Consider the following 18,499-nt stretch of genomic DNA (forward strand, 5'->3'; position numbering starts at 1 on the left):
CCAGGACCAAGATAGCAGGTACCCTGGCCAGGAGCTGTCACAGGCTTTCAAGGTGGGAAGGTGGCACTGAAGATGGAGGGCATAGGCTGTGTTTTGCTCCACGCTCAACCTTCACAGCCCCCGCTCAGCTGGTTACAGTGCTGTGGGGCTGGAGTGGGTGTCATGGTCTGGGGTGGGGGCAGTGCCCAGGGCTTCCCTGGCACCTCCAGTGCCTCCAGCTCTGGGGAACCAGCATACAACCCTGACAAGGAGCCTGTCCTCTCCCTCCTGGGGCCTGGGGAAGGCATCTCCCGGCAGCTTTTGAGCAATTAAGAAGCGGGAAGGGATGCAGGCAGCTCCCTTCAGTGCAGAGCCGGCACAGCAGTGCCGGGTGAGCTCAGGAAAGGTTACACCATTTGCATTTTACCCTTCAGTAATTCCAACACTTGCGGGTGCAATTAAGCGGCAGCCTGGTGTTATGAAGCTATCAGGGCGGAGAGACCTGAATCCCAACGAACTCCGTGTGCGTGCCCATCCCAGCCTGTTCCATCTGTCTGCGGTGACACCGCGGCGGTGCCGGCGGGTCGCAGGGATGGGTTTTGATTCCAAGAGATGCCCATTGTTCCCTTGCCGGCGGCTCAGCCCTGTCCAGGCACCCGGTTTTGATACTCACGGAGGGTGAACACACATACCACGGAGGGGAGTGAGCATTGGGATGGTGACCACAGCAGGACCAGGAGCAGGTCCAGGCTTGTGCCATACTTGTCACCACAACAAAGCATCTGATCTGATGTTGCCCTCCAAGGAACAGCCCCTGGCCCACTTTATGTGTGAACCACTGATGCTGCAGCACTGGCTGGACCGAGATGCCTGTCCCAGTGCCAGTGGCACATTTCTCCTGTGGAACAGGGTCTCCTCAATGTTTGGTGGCCCCTGCCCTCTGTGGGAGGACAGGGGCTCTGTGGCCATTTTCCTTTCCTGCTTCAGTGGGACACCAGGCTGGGAGAAGCGCTGCCTTCCCCTTTAAGCATCGTCCCAGCTTAATTCGATGGTTTTGAGTCCCTGCTCATGATTTCTGCAGCAATTTGGGCTGAGATTTCTCTCTTTCCCTCCATTATCCACTCTGATTAACTCAGCTGGCCTTGTCAGCTCCCATTCCGGCGCGGGGAGCCCTGTGAGAGCCTGTTAAAATGCATGAGCCTATGGCAGTCGCTCCGCTGCCCAGCGAGGCTGAACCGAGGGAAGGGGCTGCAGGCAGCTGGGCCGTGGTGGGGGACCTGGGAGCTGTGGGGGTCCAGGGCCAGGGTGCAGGTACTGTGGGGGTGCCAGTGTCCCCCTGGCAGCATAGAGGTGTCCTGGCCAGAGCTGAGCCAGGTGGGGACCCTGTGGGGTGCAGGACCCAGTCACCCCCATGTGCCAGGCTGTTGGGTGGCTGAATCTTCCCCTATGCAAAGGCTCATTTCCCATTCCAGCTCTGACTTGTTCCCTTTTTCTCATTTTAATAAAGACTAAAGCATCCGGAAACGTGGCTGCACCCGCCAAAGAGCGAGATCTGACATAATTAAAAAGTGGCTTCAATCAGGCTGTTTTCCTAATGGTTTGTCATATCAGCCCGCACGGCCCTGCACCCCCTGTGCTCCCAACCCCCTGAGGCATCATTTACATTTCTTAATAACCCCTCATTAATATTCATGACGTGGGGAGGGTAATAACGGCTGAGTGCACACCACTAATTCAATTTCAGCGAGCCTCAGTGTGTTTAGTTAATCACCGGGGGACCTGGGTTACTCAGTACAATTATTTATTCGGAATTAGATCTTGAGGCATCTGGGTTGAAACCTGAACTCGGAATAAAATTAAGCCAGGATTCTCCTCCTCTCCTCCTCCTCCCACCGCTGCTCCCAGATGCGGTTCTGAGCATCCCCTGCAGCCCTGCTGTGCTGGGATGAGGCACTGGTGTTTCCTTGTGGGCACCGTTGCAGTGGCTGGGGCTTCTCCTCATCCGCGGCCCTTGCTGGGTCCCGACTCCTCTGTGCCCATCCAGGGAAAAGCGTCAGGAAAGGCCTGGGGACATGGGGGATGGGGTGCCCGAGGGTGGCACCCCATCCCCCGTGGAAGGTGGGTGCCTGGGAACAGGTAGCCAGGATTTCTGGAGTCCTTGCCCTCCTGACCAGGCCAAGTCCCCAGGTTTGCTCCACCCTATCCAGAGCCTTCAGCCCCTCACCCAGCTTTGTTGCTTGTTCCACCTGGGAGAGGCTGGTGCCAGCACCCAGGGCAGCTGCTTGTCTCCATCCTTCATTTATTTCCTTGAGAACTTTTCTAGTATTTTGATTTTGCTTCTGGTTTCGCTTTTTTAATTCAATATTTTGTCCCTGTGCTCTGACTCACCTTATTGGATAAAAACTCCGTTATTGAATCCTGCCCGGATTCAATACTGACTGGATGAGAATTGGGTTTCCCAGGCAGCAGTGCGGTGCCTCGGTTCCTCAAATTCCTGCTTTTGTTTTTTTGAGTGTTCCCCCTGGCCTTTGAGTCCTGTCAGGGAGGTGAGTTGAACATTTTCTATCTCTTTGTTTGACAAGAAGCTCGAGGCGAAGGCGCTGGCTTCACTCGCTGTGCTCCGGCTGGGGCTCCTCTCTTCATTGGAGATTTTTCCCTTTGCCTTCCCCCAGCTCCTCGCAGAGCTGTTCCACTCAGCGGGAATGAGGTGGAGGAGAAGCCTCGGGGCAGGAGCAGGGCGTCATGCTCGGTGTGTGTCTGTGGATGGTCAGTTCTTGTCCCCACTGCTCTCCGTGTGTGCTGCGCCTGCTCGTTGTGGTTTTCCCTGGATGGGGGTCAGGCTTCCCAGTAGCTGAATCCTGTGCCCAGTATGTGCCAGTACCCCTCGAGGGTCTCCAAATGTGGTGGTTTCACAGCTGGGGAATTATCTGAACACTCAATACCCCAAAGCCGGATGAGCTAATAATTATCTTTTATTTATCTCATCTTTAACATGCAGATTTGTTGAGTTAATTTTGCCATGACCGATCTCCTATATTTTCTTGAAACAATGGGGGATGCGAGGGACTCCTTCAAAAACATTATATATTTTTTTAATTTTCTGACTGTTCTCAAACCAGACTCCTGCTGAGATAACTGCGTAATAGCTGCGATCGGTATGAAAAATTCTTTTAGCTCAAAACTGGTTTTTAAAGCATAGTCGAAATAAATTCAGTAGGATTTTGGCCGAGTTGACTCTCCCCTAATTATTCATATTTGTTAAATTGAGAAATGCCTCAGTCTGTCTGGGGTTGTGCATCTTGTGGAATCACAGAGCGATTTGTCACGACCTCAGCAAACAGAGGGGCCGTCACGTCGCTGCTGCCGCACTCAGAGCCCAATTATTGGCCTGTTTTCAAGGTGACAGCGGTTAATGACGCCGGGTATAAATAGAATTGTGTTGTCAATAAACGCGGCCAACAGCCTCCTGCATTCCCGAGCGCGGCTCAGCCCGGGAAGCGTTTTCAGAAGGTTGTGAAAAAAGTGTCACGAGAGAAGCTGATCCTCAGCGTCCCGGGGGGCAGCGCTCAGGGGCGGCTGCGGGGGGGGGCCCCGCTGGGTGCCAGCAGCCTCCGGCTCGCGGGGCACAGCGGGACGGGACCCCCGGTCCCCACTTCGCCCGTGGCCCCGGGTGCTCGGGGTAGGGACGATCCCCCTGTCACCGGGGGTACGTCGTGGGGGTCTCGTCCTCTCCCTGCCCCGTACCGAGTGGCCCCGGGGGCCAGGCGGAAGGTCCCCGAGCTCTACCCTGGGACCCCCGAGGGCCGGGGGCGGCCGCAGCGCCGCTCGTACCGTGGGGCGGGGGTCGCTCCCCTCTACCCGCCTCCGTTCGCGACAGCTCCGCGCTGCTTTCCGGCAGTGTGGCGCCTGCCACTGCTCACTTTCCGGCACGGCCCCCTCCTCGCCTCGCTTTCCGGCAGTGTGGCGCCCCGCCTCCCGGGCTGCGCTCCCTGCCTTACGGCGGGTGTCGCGCGGCCCCGGTGGTTTGCGACAGGTTCGCGGTGGCGGGGCCCGGTGGGTGCGATGGACGTGGGGGAGCTGCTCAGCTACCAGGTGAGCTCGGGAGGCTGGGCCGTGCTGGGGTTGTCGCGGTCCCCTGCGCTCCGGCTGTCAGCGCGGAGGTGCCCTCGTTCGTGGCGCCGTTGCGGCGGCAGCGATGCTGCTCCGGCTCCGGTGCGGCCGCGGGCCTGGGGCGACCGCCGTGCGGAGCCTGCCCGGCCGCACTCGGTGCGCTCGCACGGGGTCTGGTTAAAGTGGACCTCAGTTTTGGGGGTCTCTCCCACTCTTCGGAGCAGCTGTGCCCGGTGGGACCCGGTTACCGGGGGCTCCGCGGGACCGCGGCTTTGCCGGTGTTGTTTCGGCCACAGATGGGCAGATGGGTGCCTGCCTGTGCCTGGAGCGAAGCCTGAGCTCGTTCCATGGCTGTTACACCATGTCTTTTTCTCCCTGTTTTATGACAAAACCTATTTAATTTCATTTTTTATCAAAATATTTTTTAAAAGCTTTCCTTGTAAAAGGAAAACTTTTTCGTTTACTCGGAGCGTTTTCTTCCGCTTGCCCTATGTGTGCAGGTTGTGTGCAGGTACCAGGTGTGTTGATTTATTGTCCCAGGAGCAGATTCAGGGTGTTCCCTGCGGATCAGGGAATGAAGGTACGGATTGCCATAACGTTTTGATGCCTTGGCTGGGATAGTGTTGGGCTTTGCTTCAATTCTCAGCCCAGGTGCAGCCGTGGGGTTTGCCTGGGTGAGACATCATCAGCCGTGTAAGTGTGGCCAGGTCTGCTCCTGAGCTGAGAGCACGGGATTCCTTATGGAACTCGGTGCCATCCTGGTGTCCCTCATTCTGTGAGGCACAAAGGTGAAGGGAGTGTCTTGCTGTTCACTCCATGTTTGTTCTTTGGGAATGTGTTGTTTGGAGACGCTCAGGGAGAAAGGGAAAGTTGCTGTTGGGTTTGAGAAGTTTCTCAGCAATTTTCCCAATGGTATTGAAGTGTCTGAGGCATGGCTGTGAGAGGAGTCTGTCTTTGAGAGCTCCACTGAAGTCCTCCTTGATAACCTCCAGGATGTTTCTTTCTGTAGATTGCTCTGTCTCAAGCATCCTGCTGCATCCAACAGCAGAGCCCTGCTGCTCTGAGATCTGTTCCACTTCTGTATTTCTCTGCCTTTTTAAAATGCAATTTCTCAACATCAAATTAGAATTTTCATTTCTTGCATTCCGTTGATTCTTTGGCCTTCTCCACCCCAGCTGGGGGTTAGCAGTGTCATCCCTTGCATGTCTGGGATGCAGGTTAAGGCACAGAGAGGTAAACCTGATTGATCTTTGTCATTTTTAAACCAAGTTAGGGGTTTTGTTAGTTGGTTTTTCTCTTGCTCTGAGAATGTGAACTCACAGGATTCCCTCCACTCTGGAGTCCATCCACTTTGCTTTGCTCACTTGGATTTTGTACAGCTTTCCCTTGGATGAGCTTTCCACATGGCGAGGGAGTGATTGCTTGTGACAGCAGGGGCTGTATTCTGGTGAGATAAAGAAATGCTGCTTAGCTGCAGGGTATCTAAATTTTAATTTCACTTCTTGTTGCTGGAATTGTTCTTATTTGTGGGGAAAAACATTCTGCAGCTTTCAACCAACTGCTGAAATAGTTTCTGAAGGGTTTCTCTTAGCTCTGTGCTCTCCTGGGCTTTCACCTGAATGCAGGTGGTTCTTGTGTCACTAGCTGAGGTGATGCTTCAGAGCGAGCATTGGAATTCAGTGGTGCTGAATTCAGACCTCCAGAATTGGGTACAGTGGTGAGTACAGGTGAAAGAAGTGGAGGAGCAGAAGGCAGGCAAATAGCTCTGATTCTGAGAAAATGAGATTCCCTTCTGTGAGGGCATTTCTGGCTGAGAGGTGGGGGAAAATAGTTGGAAACAGCAGATTTTGCTGCCTCCCATCCTTCGGGTCAGGCTCTGCCTTCAGGTGGGGTGGCTTGGCAGCTCGCCCAGCAGCTCCTGGCCCACTCCAGCCCTGCATTTGGGAGCCTCCCTCCTCTGGGCTGAGGTGTGGGCTGGCTCAAGGTCTCCTTGGTTGTCCTCGCTGCAGGGGTGGTTCCGGCTGTCGGGGAGGTGGTGTGGTGCCTCAGCTCTCTGATTTTAAATCTCTTGCTGCAAATGAGTTGGTCTTCTCAGCCTCCCTCAGCACAACCTAAAATAATTGCTTTTCTCTTACACTGTTTTGAATTTTCTCCTCTAAATGTGTAATCTGTGCCCTTGCTTCGACAAGAAGATGTTCTCCCTCAGAGCCAAACTTGGCGTGGAAGACTGCAGGCACCATGCCACCAATTCAGCATCAAGTGTCTGCCAGAACGGGAAAAGAAACCTCTTGCAACAAAAAATACAATTAAACAGCACCTGGCCGTTTATACAAAGCTCAGGAATCCATAAACTTTACGTGTTACTGCAAAACAGTTGCAGATGGTCTAAAGTGATGATTAAATATTGCTGCTGTTTGCCCAGATCCTCCATGTTTCGCCTCTGATTACAGAGGGTAATTAGGAGGACAAAGCCAACTCCGGGGCTATTCAGACTCTTCTTTCAGTTGTCTTGGGAGGGAATAAGGGAGATTATTTGAATTCTCATTAAAGGCAGATTTCATCACCGTGAGTGATCATTACAAACTGCTAATTTTTTAATGGAATGTTAGTAAAATCAAATAGCAGAAGAAGCCGTAACTAATGGGGGGAGATCTGAGTTCTTTGTGCTGGGCGATCTCCCCGTTGTCTGTCGGGGTTGAGTGTGGTGCGTACAGGGATGGATCTCCAGGTATCCATGGAGGCACATCATCATTTCTACTGCTGGTATGGATAATTTACTGTCAATTTGCAACGTAATGGATGCATCTGATGGTAGGGGCAGCTCAGCTGAGCTGGTTGTTGACTGCTTACATCATTATTACTCCAGAAGCTCCTCCTGCCGGCAGGTGAACAAGGAGCTGACATCGACTCAGCTGTCTGCCTCATCCCTTGGGATACTCTGCTCCTGGGAGTATGGCCTCATGCTGCCAGACCTGTCTTGGTGCTCTCACAGGGTGGGACTGAATCTCTGGTTTACTTCCCAATGTGTTGTATTTGGCCACCAAACCATAGTGTATCAAGAAAGATCCCTGTCCTGCACCTCCCTGATGAGCTCCTTGGGTGGTTCAGAGCCTCATATGGGAGGCTGGAAGGCGCAGGGGTTCATTCCCTCTGAAATTAATAATCTGTATCCACGTGGGTACAGTGTGCACCTGTCATTGCATTTGCCTCAGTTTGTGTGATTTTGGAGCTCTTGAGTGTCTGAGATTTCTGATTTTCCTGGGGTACCAGTTCTTCCAGTTTTTAGCACTCGGATCCTGCACCATTTAGAAGTACTGTGTGTCATGCCTCAGGAAGAAAAAGCATGGAAAAGTGAGATTGATGGTAGCCTGGTTTATCACAAACACTGGAAACAAAATTAGGAGGTTATTGAAGATTCCTCTGGAGATTTGGGCCTGTTTTTAGGATCCCAAACTGACAGCTGCTGCTCTGCTTTCTGAGTGGCTCTTTGGAGCGGGCTGGGATGTGGGCACAGAAGAAGCTGTATCATTTATGAAGATTTATTTCAGATTTCATTAACAAATAATTTGTGAGCTTCACAGTAACGAAGTTACTTACAAAACAGATACCTCAGTAATATGAAACTCCTGAGTATTTCCTGAGTAATATGAAACTACTGAGACCTCTCTAAACCTTCCTGATGTTTGGCAAAGGCTGAAGCAATCAGGATTCTGAAAAATGTGTGTTCCAATTTTGTGGGGTGCTTAACCCTGATATTAATGTGCAATCACTGCTTGGAGGGAGCCCAGGGGCGCTGGCAGGTTATTGTGCTTTGATTTAGGATGTTGTTTCCCTGTCCTGCGTGGCACATGCGGCGGGTGCTGCTCCTGCTGCCCACACCGAGGGCAGGCTCAGCCTTACCTGGCTGTGCACAGACCACGACCTGTGTCAGGTGTGTCTGGAGAAAGTCTGTACCCAAAGGCTTGGCCCCAAGCAGTGTCAGCTCAGGGAATGTCAGCTAACAGACACAACCAGTACAGGAGGACTACGAGAGAAAGGGAAAGATAATTCTCCCTTTCCCAATTACCAGCTTCTGTTTACTTTATCATATTTTATAAACAGTAGCTTTTTTAAAACCCTTTTGTATTCATTGGTTTTTGTGTGGTGCTATCAGTGTTAGATTTAAAATGAAAATGCCTACTGAATAAATTACTGTGAATGCTCTGCATTCAACAGGAACAGAATTAAGCTTAGCTAACAAAACAACTGAAAAATGCTTTTCTTGTACATTTTCTAATGAATCCCAACTTCTTGCCAGATTCACCTTAGCACAACTAAGTAAAAAAACCCATATTCTGTTTATCAAATGATTAACTTTCTCTTTCCTACCAGAAAGGCAGAACTTGTGCAGATGTGTGTGAAGCTGTGGAACTGGTCAAATAAATGTGTTTGGACACAATCTATGCGTTTGCTGAGCGAAATACACCAGGCTCAGTGCAGCAACCTATGGGCTTAATTCTTGCTGGTTCGTAACAGTCCTTTGGAAAACACAAATGCAAGCCCAAGATGAAAATCAATGAACAGAAACTAATGCCTGCCTTAAATCAGTTGTTCATGACTGTGCATCTCTTGTGGAATGAGCAGGACCCAGGTGTTCCACTTGGGCCTTGGTTTCGTAGCTTTAATAGTGCTGGTTGGGAACGGCGACGTTCTTAGCGAGGTTTTGCATAACATCAATAAGGAGAGGCAAAGCCTTAATGCCTGCTTAATAGCGTTTGCCTGGAATTCAATTACTGCCTATTGCCAGGCTGCTGGCAGCGTTAATGATCACACACGGGGCACTTCCATGATTTATCATAATGATTCTGCTATGTGTTAGAGACGCCTCCCCCAGCAATGCATAAATACAAAAAAGGGTAAAATAATTGAGATGGAAGCAAGGGTGTAAATTCTGGTCTTGAGAATTGTGTACTCAGAGGAAATGGGGTGGGTTTCATGATGCAGTTTTAATTTAGGTTTTGTTCTGGGATGCAGTCCCTTTGTATGACACATTACTTTGCATCTGACAGACCCCCAGCTCCTTCAGCCTTTCGTTACACTACAGACTCACCAGGAGCTTTGGCCCTTTTTAATGTTTAGAAATAAGAGTGAGGAATGAGATTCCAATTCCAAATTAGGAACATCAGTGGCAAATCTTGTTGAGATTTTTGATGTAAATTTCAGGATTTATGTCACTAATTGCGGTATCTGTTTGTGACATTAATCTGTCAAAGGTGGTTTAGAATGAGTTGGGTATTAGCAAGGAGTGAATGGAAGGACATAGGAAGGGCAGGGACCCTTGTGCCATAAGGAGTATGGATTTACTGGAGATTTTTCTTTCAATGATGTCATTTAAAAGAGCAGCTTTTCCTTGTTCTTTTCTTTAGTGGGTTGCTGGTTGCTCAGGGTTGTTTGAATTATTGGTTTTTGTCGATGACACGTTTGTTTCCAAATGGATCTATGTGAAATTATATTTTAATGTACCTAGAAGATAAGTAATAGGAATCTGCTTAAAAAAAACCTCAATCCACAAAACCCTCCAAGCAAATAAATTTTTCATTTCACAGAATGTCTGGGTATGCTTCCATGTCATGGCTATTGAATTATGAGCCGAGTAACTGCTTTAAAAGTGCACGGAGGCACTTTAGGAGAGTTTTAAGTCAGGAATGTACCATCCGTAATGGAAATGGCACAGAAGATATAGGGAGAAAGGAGACAGATAACAGAGCTTGAACAGGTCTGCCTGGGAGCGAGCAGCTACAGCTTTGATTTGTGCTAATGTGTTGTCTGGGAAACTTGATTCTGCATCTTCCCTAAAGCGGTGACAAGGTGGTAACCCTGAAACAAGGTGATCTCAGCCAGGCTGCTGTCTGGCCTGCTTCTTAACTATAATTAACTCCTCATGTGCTTTTTAGGGCTGGGGGGGGGAGGCTTTATATTTTTTTACATCTCCTGAAAGCAGCGTGTTCTGCAGAGCAGATCATTTACCAGCTTGTCATTGGTACTGGGCTGTGCTGTGGTGCAGTGGAGCTGGAACCACAGAGGGATTCCCTTATGAGCCTGGAAGGGTTACTGCCCTCTACAGCCTAAACGTTCCTAACCTGCCAGGGAGCTGGAAATTCCTGTTTTGATGCTCACAGTCGTGCCAGACCTGGCAGGAGAATGACACTGTCACTTATTTCCTCTGCACCTTTATTTGGATCAAACGCGAGAAGGATCCCAGTGTCAGTTAAAAGCAGGGCCTGTGTTCATGGAAGCCTAGTGTGAGTTTTGCCATTTTAGACAAAGGGTCCCACAGAACAGAAGAGGGGGGGCCTGCCTGCCAGGTGGTGTTTTATAAATTAAGATGGATGCATGTTAGACCTAATGAGGTTACAAAATCACCTACCAGGTGACTTGAGCAGTGATGTAAAGTAAAAGTATTTTTGTTATTTTTAAATAGTAAAGAATTAAGCTTTGTTTTGCTGTAGTTATAGAGCATGGAGTACTCCTGTTCCAGCTGGGTTGTCCTTCAAAAATATGAGAGAACAAATTTAATGTCCTTGTAGTTTTTGAGGGGAAAGTTTTTCCTTCTATTGCAAAGGCTTTTATCCCTTTCTGCCTGAATGAAAACATGGGATTAGGATTAATGGACTTTTTCTTGTCCTTGGCAAATTACCTTTAATTTTGACAATCAGCTAGAAATAGTGGAATAAAATAATAGGTTGTTCCAAGCAAACCATGATGGTTTGGGTGCTGTATAGTCCAGTGCCAAGCCCCTTCAGAGCTGCAGAGTCCTCTTTGTCCTGCCTAGGACTGAATACTGAATGCAACTGAGTTGGGTGATTCTGCTTTTACACATCAGCAAACTTCAGACAGAAGGATGGGGGTGAAATGGGATGCACGCCAGAATTCAATGTAATCTTGTATATGTTGTGGGTAAAAAATTATCTTTCCCTGCTCTCTGCTGAGCATATCAGTCTGCTGGCTGTGAAATGGGGGGTTGTCTCAGCTGAGTCAGCAGATGGGGGTTCCTTGATGGGCAGCCGTGCCCCACTGAGCAGGGCTGTTTGGCCATTCCTTGTCTGTGCACTCCTCGTCCTTGCTGTCTATGAAGATATTTTCCCATGAATTGTGTTCATAGATCAAAGAAGGTAGGATGTTGACACAGCTCTTGGCAGAGGCATTTATCTACTCATGTGATGTTCCACTTCACTAAATTAATTTCCTTTCCAGTTTTTAGAGTTGTTAAGCGTCACAAAAGCTAATTTTTTAAACAACTTGTAAGAATTTCCACAGTATGGCTTTTAATATTGGTATTCTGGTTTGCAAGGGTCACTAAACACTTGTATTCATTCACCTTTTATTTCTCTGACTTCAGCCTAACAGAGGGACAAAAAGACCCCGTGATGAAGAGGAAGAGGAAATCAAAGCACGTCGGAAACAAGCCAGTGCCCGAGAACATGGTCGTCCTAGGGAAGAGGAGTCTGCTGCCCTGGAAGAAACTGATGATGAGAAGAAGAAACTCCTTCAGATAATTGAGAGGGATGGAGAAGAGGAAGATGAGGAAGTAAGTCCTCTGGGAAAGGAGAGGCAGTGGAAATAACCAAACACCAAACCCTTTCTCTGTGATTGCCATTTCTTACTATGTAGGTGGTGAGACTTAACGTGATTTTCCTGTGCTCGTACAGCTTCAGTTTGTGGGTTTGCTTTCCTGCCCTGTGGGGTGTTCATTAATTTCAAATTTCTCAAATATATCAGCTGAAGATTTAAAGCGGGGGAAAAGGGAGAAGGCTTTCAAGTCTAATCTCTGTTTGGTCTGAGAATACCCAAATCATCTTCTAAAGTATATTTTTAGGAAACAGTTTCTGTGTTCTAACCAATTTCCTAACTATTGTTCTCATCAGTGCCCCCAACCATGCAGCTTTTCCCCCTCTTTGTAGCTGTGCAGCAGCAGCAGCAAATAAACAAACATTCTTCTGTACGAGAAAGGTCTTGGGTCAGAGGAGGGGGGTAGCAGCTGTCAAGGGTAAATGATTTCAAGCCTTGGAGACAGAAATCCAATGCTGTGTTGGCCTTTCTGCCAAGGGCCAGGGAAAAAATCACTTTATAAATGTGACACATGGATTGGTATAAATCTAGAAGATATTTGCTTCCTGCTGCCCGTGTCCTCTTTGATAAAAAAACAAGTGATATTCACCACTGCAGAATCATGTAGCTTTGTAAAATATCATTGTCCTTTGTATACAGCACTGCCAGCATCTGTCTCTAAGAATCTCCCTCTTTTTTTTTGATGTTGAGCTATTGCCATGACAGTTGTTGCTGATGGCAAGGAAGGATAATGCAGGATTTCTGTAGCATTTGAGCTCCAGGGAGGATGAATCGACAGAACCAAGAGTCCTTCTGACTGGGTAGAGTCTTGTGGATTCCTGCAGTGTGCCAGTCCCTCGTCTTTGTCAAGTGGAATCCTCCCAGCCAGACATTTTAAAGGCTGAAAGTCCAGGCTTTCTTTAGAACTCAAATCTCTTGTTTATTATTTTGGACAGCAGTTAATAAAAGTGCCATTAAAATATGCTTTGTCCCAGTAAATTTCATGGCAAGAAGCTAATCTGTAGGACACTGCAATACTGAATGCAAATTCAATACAAGATATAAAGCTGATCCTAATGGAGATATTGTAGTGATATGTGTTAGAGGAAGCAAAGAATCAAAGGGAATAGAGGGAAGCAGTGTCAGCATGTGTGGATTGAAATCCTATTGCAAGAAGAATGTGCTTTGGGCACTGTAGTATTGATTAGCTGAATGGGGTGGTGACATGAGTGGGATGGCAATGAGACAGGTTGGGCAAAGGAATGAAGGAAATCCAATAATAACTAAAGGCTCCAGCTGGTGTTGTTATTGTAATGGAGTTTGCTGAAGAAATGGAGGTTTTCTCTCTCATACCAGATTGTTTGGTCAGTGACTCTAAGCAGCAATGTTCAACACCAGTCGCAACTCTTGATTTAATCCTGAGCAGGGGATGGACACAAAACTCGGCTTAAGATGTGAGGTTGTCTGGTTTGGTTTTTGTTTTGAGAGCTTGTCTTAAACAGTGGTTGTAACACAGTCAAACAGAGGAGAGGGAAGAGGCTACACAGGGAAATCTATATCATCAATTTTTTAATAAAAGAAGTGCATTAAAATCATAAACTAAGGAAAATGTTTGTAGGTGTCAGGGAGGCAGCTGAGGTTACATTGCTGCTGTACAGTAGGTATACAACTCCAGCTGAGAAACACCTTAGGAACATTTACAAAAGAGAAAATACTAGAATAGAATATTGATTTGTTTTTTTTTTTTTTTTTTTAGGAAAAGGCTTTAAGATAGCAGTGAAAGCTTATCCAAGTGAGGAAAATGCGGAAGAACATAAATTCAGGGCAGTTAAATGTAGACTTACAAAAAGCAATAGCACAAGGGACTTCTGCAGAGAAGCTCTCTGTGGGCACAGGCTGTGAGTGCAGGTTTGCTCTGTCTGAAACAAAAAAGCCTCGATATGTACTGGTGGTGCCAGGTAATAAGAGGTGTAAAAGAATAGCTCAAGGTCCAAGCTGGAGTGGGTAGTGATGGTGTGTAAGGTGTTTGGCAGCTCTCTGCAGTGATATTCCAGAGCTGGCTGGAATTCCAAGGGCCCTGGGCCTGGCTACAGTCCCACCACATTGCTGGTATTTCTCCAGCCATCCAAAGCTCACCTCTCTGCCTTTTCTGATTTGGTCAGGAGGAACCTTTGGATGAAAGTTCAGTGAAGAAGATGATTCTAACCTTTGAGAAGAGATCCTACAAAAACCAGGAGCTGCGGATCAAGTTTCCTGACAATCCAGAGAAGTAAGACCATGCTTAACTTTTTTTCCTTTGATTTTAGATGTAAGCCCTAAATGAATTACTGGAATGTAGAGATGTTTTCAGTTACATAAGGCTTATGTAACAGGAGTTATTGCCTTGTAGTTCTTCTAAATTCTATTTGAAACTGACTTTGTTAATTAAAAATGGCTTCATTGAGTCTGTGGTGGGGCCAATATATGGCTGGCAGCACAAAAACCATGATTAGCAATAATTAAAGGTTTCATCCCATCATTTGATGTGAAGGTGTTGTGCTTGCCAGAGGTCTGTGTGGGGAGCAAATAATTTCATGTCACCCAGTGCTGTGATGAGCAGAATGGCTGGATGGGCTTGGAGAGCCACATGGGGTGTTTGTGTTCTAGAAGCCTCTTCCTCCCTTCAAGGTGTTCTGTTATTCACATTAAAGGATTTCTTCCTACACTTCAATGCAATTTTTTTTGGTCCAGTTTGCTGTCCTTTCCATTACCCAGATTATTTTTATGGACTTCAGACTTATGCAACCCACATACCAATATGTGCTACCTAGGAAGGGTGCAGCGCTCTGCAGAATTTATTTTATAAGCAGGTTTTTTCATGTGTAGCTACAGCATCTTGATTTTAATATTTTCTTGAATTTTTTTTTCTGAATTACAGAATTGGAACAAATCTGCTTATTTACTCTATGTCAGTTATCTAGTAGAAATGCTTATCCTGCTACAGGATTAAACTTCAAGGGGCAGGTGTAGGACAGGGAGGATAGAAATGCCAGTGCCATGTGCACCTGGGGTGACAAGTCCTACCTGGTGTCTCCTGGAAGGTAGTGGTCTCTTCTTGCCTTTTTATTACCCTTTTTTGTCTTGCCTCAGGTTCATGGAGTCGGAACTGGATTTAAATGACATCATTCAGGAAATGCACGTGATCGCGACCATGCCCGGCCTGTATCACCTGCTGGTGGAGCTGAACGCTGTGCAGTCTCTGCTTGGGCTGCTGGGACACGACAACACAGATATCCTTCAGTTGTTAAAGCCCCTCTCATGGGAGAGGCTTTCTACAGACTTTTCTGTAATCTCTCTTATCCTCTTTCCCAGGCTCCTGTAGATGTTTTTCCTCTTCTTTCCACCACACTGAATTTATGTGTAGTTTTTTTGATTTTTTTTCCCAGTGAAAGCCTTCTTTGTTCACGTAATATTGATTCTGATTTTTTTCCAATGCTGTTATTCTCCTCTTTTGTTTTATGACCCTTTCATCTAGTTTTTGAGTGTCAGTGTTAGAGTGTCAACAGATGAGCAGCAGAGGAGAAGTGAAGGCCTGGGCTTAGCAGCAATAATCTCAGACTCTGCAAACTTCATCTGGAATAGCCCCAGTGAAAATGAAACTATTTTACCCCTTCTTGCTGAGAGCTGAGCTGTCAGGCTGTCAGCTGTTTGGACTAGCTCACCACATGCCTGCCTTAGTTTGTAAATGTGCTGTCTTCGTGTGTCCATACCTTTAGTTTGGTGTGCGCGGAGCTCAAGGCTATGGGTGACCCCTCTGGTTAAGTACATATCCAGAGACAAATCCCTTTCCATGCTCAGTGAGGTCTAGTGTCACTGAACCTAATCCCTTTGTGCACCTGGCCCATGTGCCTCTGAAGCTCTGAGGGCATCTGAGAAAGAGTTTCCCATTTTGGTAGTGTTGATCAAAAACAGTGTCTTTTTTTGAGTATCCTGGTGCCTTGATGCTTAGCTGTCAGCTGGGAGCTGGCGCTATGCCTGGCTCACCACTGTGCAGTCTGTAAAAGCAGAGCTTAGCCCGCTTTGCTTGTAAAATATTCTTTAGCAGATTAAGCTGAAAAATTGTTCCACGACTTGGGAGATTGTGTGTCTGTGTCCTGAAAACATTAGTGAATGGAGGGAGCGGTGAAGCCCCCTGGAAAGGGCACTGGGTGCTGACCTGGGACTCAAGCAGTCCTTTTTCCATTTTTATTGATCCATGGCCTTAGGAAGGTAATTTATTCTTTGCTTCTTTATGTGTAAAGAAGGAGATAACACCAGCTTTCCTGAGGTGTTTTGGAATATACAATGTGAAAACGCCTGTTAGTGCTGAATCTGAATGTTGTGGTCTGATGCACAGATCTTGGTTTTCTTTTTTAGTAATTTTCTTTACAGCACCATCTATTGAGAATTCATAATTCATTCTTTCTAAGTGGGTGCAGTGATCAGAAGCTAAAACCAAAACATGAATATTTTATTGCATGCCAGTTTATATTAGAGAGCACTGCTTATGTGTTTGGGTATTTTGACTTGCATCAGGTAGAGCCTTGATGTGGTGAATGCTGGTCCCTGCAAAACAGTAAACTCCACAGCTTCCCTTATCCAAGATCTGCAAGGAAATGGCTCTCAAATAACTGTTAACAATTTATGTTGTACAGGGGGAGGCTCCTCCCGTGCAAAACCAATTTCGTGGTTACTGTAGTTTAATTATTTATTTTATACCAAACACCGCAGACTTTTTTGTGCTATGCGCTTTTATACCGAATTTCTCATTCATAGGAAAAAAAGGAATTGTGGGAATATTGATTGGGATAGCAGAGCTGTTTTCCAGATGAAGTGCACAGGAGTACAGCTTGCTTTGTCCTGTCAGCCATGGAAAGCTTTGTGCTGGGGTCACTGCTCCTTGTCAAAGACTTGTCAGGGTTTCCACTGTGAGCTCTTTTTATTTAGTTTGCAACTTGCCTGTCAGTGAGTTTACGGGTAGGAATTTGGCCTGAGAACTGCAATTTTGGGAAAACTGTATTTCTTATTATAAAACTGCTGAAGTGTTTTGAGCTCCGTTGGAAGCAGAGACTGCTGCTGCTCACGTACAGGGTAGAAGCACTATTAAAGTGAAGCATCTAGACATAAAACTGAATTGATACAGCTCAAGTTTTCTAATGATGTTTTGTTAAAACAAATGGGAAGATATTTTTAAAATGAGTTCTTCAAGGAGAGAACTAAACAAATGGCTCTTCAGATGTGATTTAAATGTGGTGTCTTGAGGGACTAATGCAAGGAGACAAAAGCAATGTCCAGGGGGAGCAAATAATCTTCTGAATGATTCATACAGTTTTACACAAAGCATGTGAATGAAAGATGATCACCGACAAGATTTTAGTAATGAAAGACATGAAAGCTTCAAGCGAGGCTTTGCTTTACTGTCTCCTAAATTTTATAGGACAGCTGATACTCTCACTGCGGGCCTCAACAGAAGCTTCACAGACAGGAATGCCCTGCATGATGAACTCAGCAGAGTTCTTTGCTGTGCACTCTCAAAAGAACCTGGTTCAGTTGTCTTTGTAGCACCCAGGAGAAACAGAAATCTTCAAATGATTCCTCCTTGAGCTTTTTCTCCCACGAGTTGATGAAACCTCATTCCTTCAATTTGTCCTCTACATCCATCATGTACTAACCCCCAGACCATCTCAGTGGTCCTCTGCTCTCCCAAGCCCAGTATTTTGGGGTCTCTCTTTTATTGTGAGAGCCCACAGCTGAACAAAATATTCTGCAAGTTGCCCCATGAGTGCCAGAGAGAAGGTAAGAATTCCTTCTGTTGACTTGCTAGTTTTGCTCTTGCTGGTGCAGTGCAGTCTGTGATTAGCCTTTGTCACTGCAGTGACACTCTGCTGAGGTGACACTTAGCTGAGGTGACACGCTGGTGAGTTGCCTGCAGCTTGTCAGCAGAGGGTCCAGGCTCTCTCTTGCAGAACTCACCTCTCCAGCCAGCCCCAGCCCATGGCTGAACCTTGCTAAGAAAAGACAGATGAAAATACTTTTCCTGTTGCTGCTTTTGTGTCTGAGCAAATGCACAAATAGGAGACCTGGGAGCCAGTTTGTCAGCCCGGGCACTTGAGAGAGATCCGTCACAGAGTGGTTATTTAGGACATGCAGAAAACCACATCTCCTGCTCTGCCCCTGGGACGCAGGCAGGATTGATCAGTGTGTCTGAGAGAATAGGGAAGTAGGTCTAATGAGCTGGAATACGTCTTGTCGTACAAGGGAGCTGTGCAGCAGGCAGGGGAGCTGTGTGTTATGCAGCCCAGAGTTAATGAGTGAAAATTGGGCTGGCAGAAGCTCTGCGGTTCCTGTGAGGGCTGCAGTTTGAGGAGCATGCTGCCCTAATTGGGCCGGGCAGAGGGGGGTGATGCTCCTGCTGCTGGCAGTGCCCTCGTTAGGGGTGTGTGTGTGCAGGTTAGCAGGGCTATCAACTGGGAGCAGAATACCCAAATCACATTATTATAACTCATTTCTTTTTGCTTGTGTTCAGTCTTGACAATGCAGGACGTTGCCTTGTTAGACCAACTCCAGCATGTTTGATTTGAAAAAAAACCAAGTAGCTACCATGAAGAAAAAGTAAAATTGCCTGATCCAGTAAGCACAGAATCACTTTTTTTTTAATCATTTCTAATTGTTCGGATTCCCTAATTTTAGTGCTTGTGGGGAAGGTTTGCTGCAGTAGTCTGTGTACTCTTGTGTCTGGTATCCCGTGCCCTGCTGCTGTGGTTGTAATGCGTTGTATCACCTCACTGGCAGTGTATCGCCAGTT

At 47.1% G+C, this 18,499-nt stretch overlaps 1 protein-coding gene across 1 annotated transcript in view; it reads left to right on the top strand.

Annotated features, from left to right (window-relative positions):
• Positions 1-3,992: 3,992 nt before the first annotated feature.
• The window catches only part of CTNNBL1 (catenin beta like 1), a 47,347-nt gene continuing 32,840 nt past the window's right edge, over positions 3,993-18,499 (top strand). The window contains exons 1-4 of the mRNA XM_082292908.1: positions 3,993-4,071; positions 11,468-11,656; positions 13,839-13,945; positions 14,806-14,945. Coding sequence (XP_082149034.1) covers positions 4,042-4,071; positions 11,468-11,656; positions 13,839-13,945; positions 14,806-14,945 — 466 coding nt within the window. The 5' untranslated portion in view covers positions 3,993-4,041. The remainder of the gene's footprint in view (positions 4,072-11,467; positions 11,657-13,838; positions 13,946-14,805; positions 14,946-18,499) is intronic.

This window comes from Coloeus monedula (assembly GCF_965178545.1).
Source record: "Coloeus monedula genome assembly, chromosome: 17".
Taxonomy (NCBI): domain Eukaryota; kingdom Metazoa; phylum Chordata; class Aves; order Passeriformes; family Corvidae; genus Coloeus; species Coloeus monedula.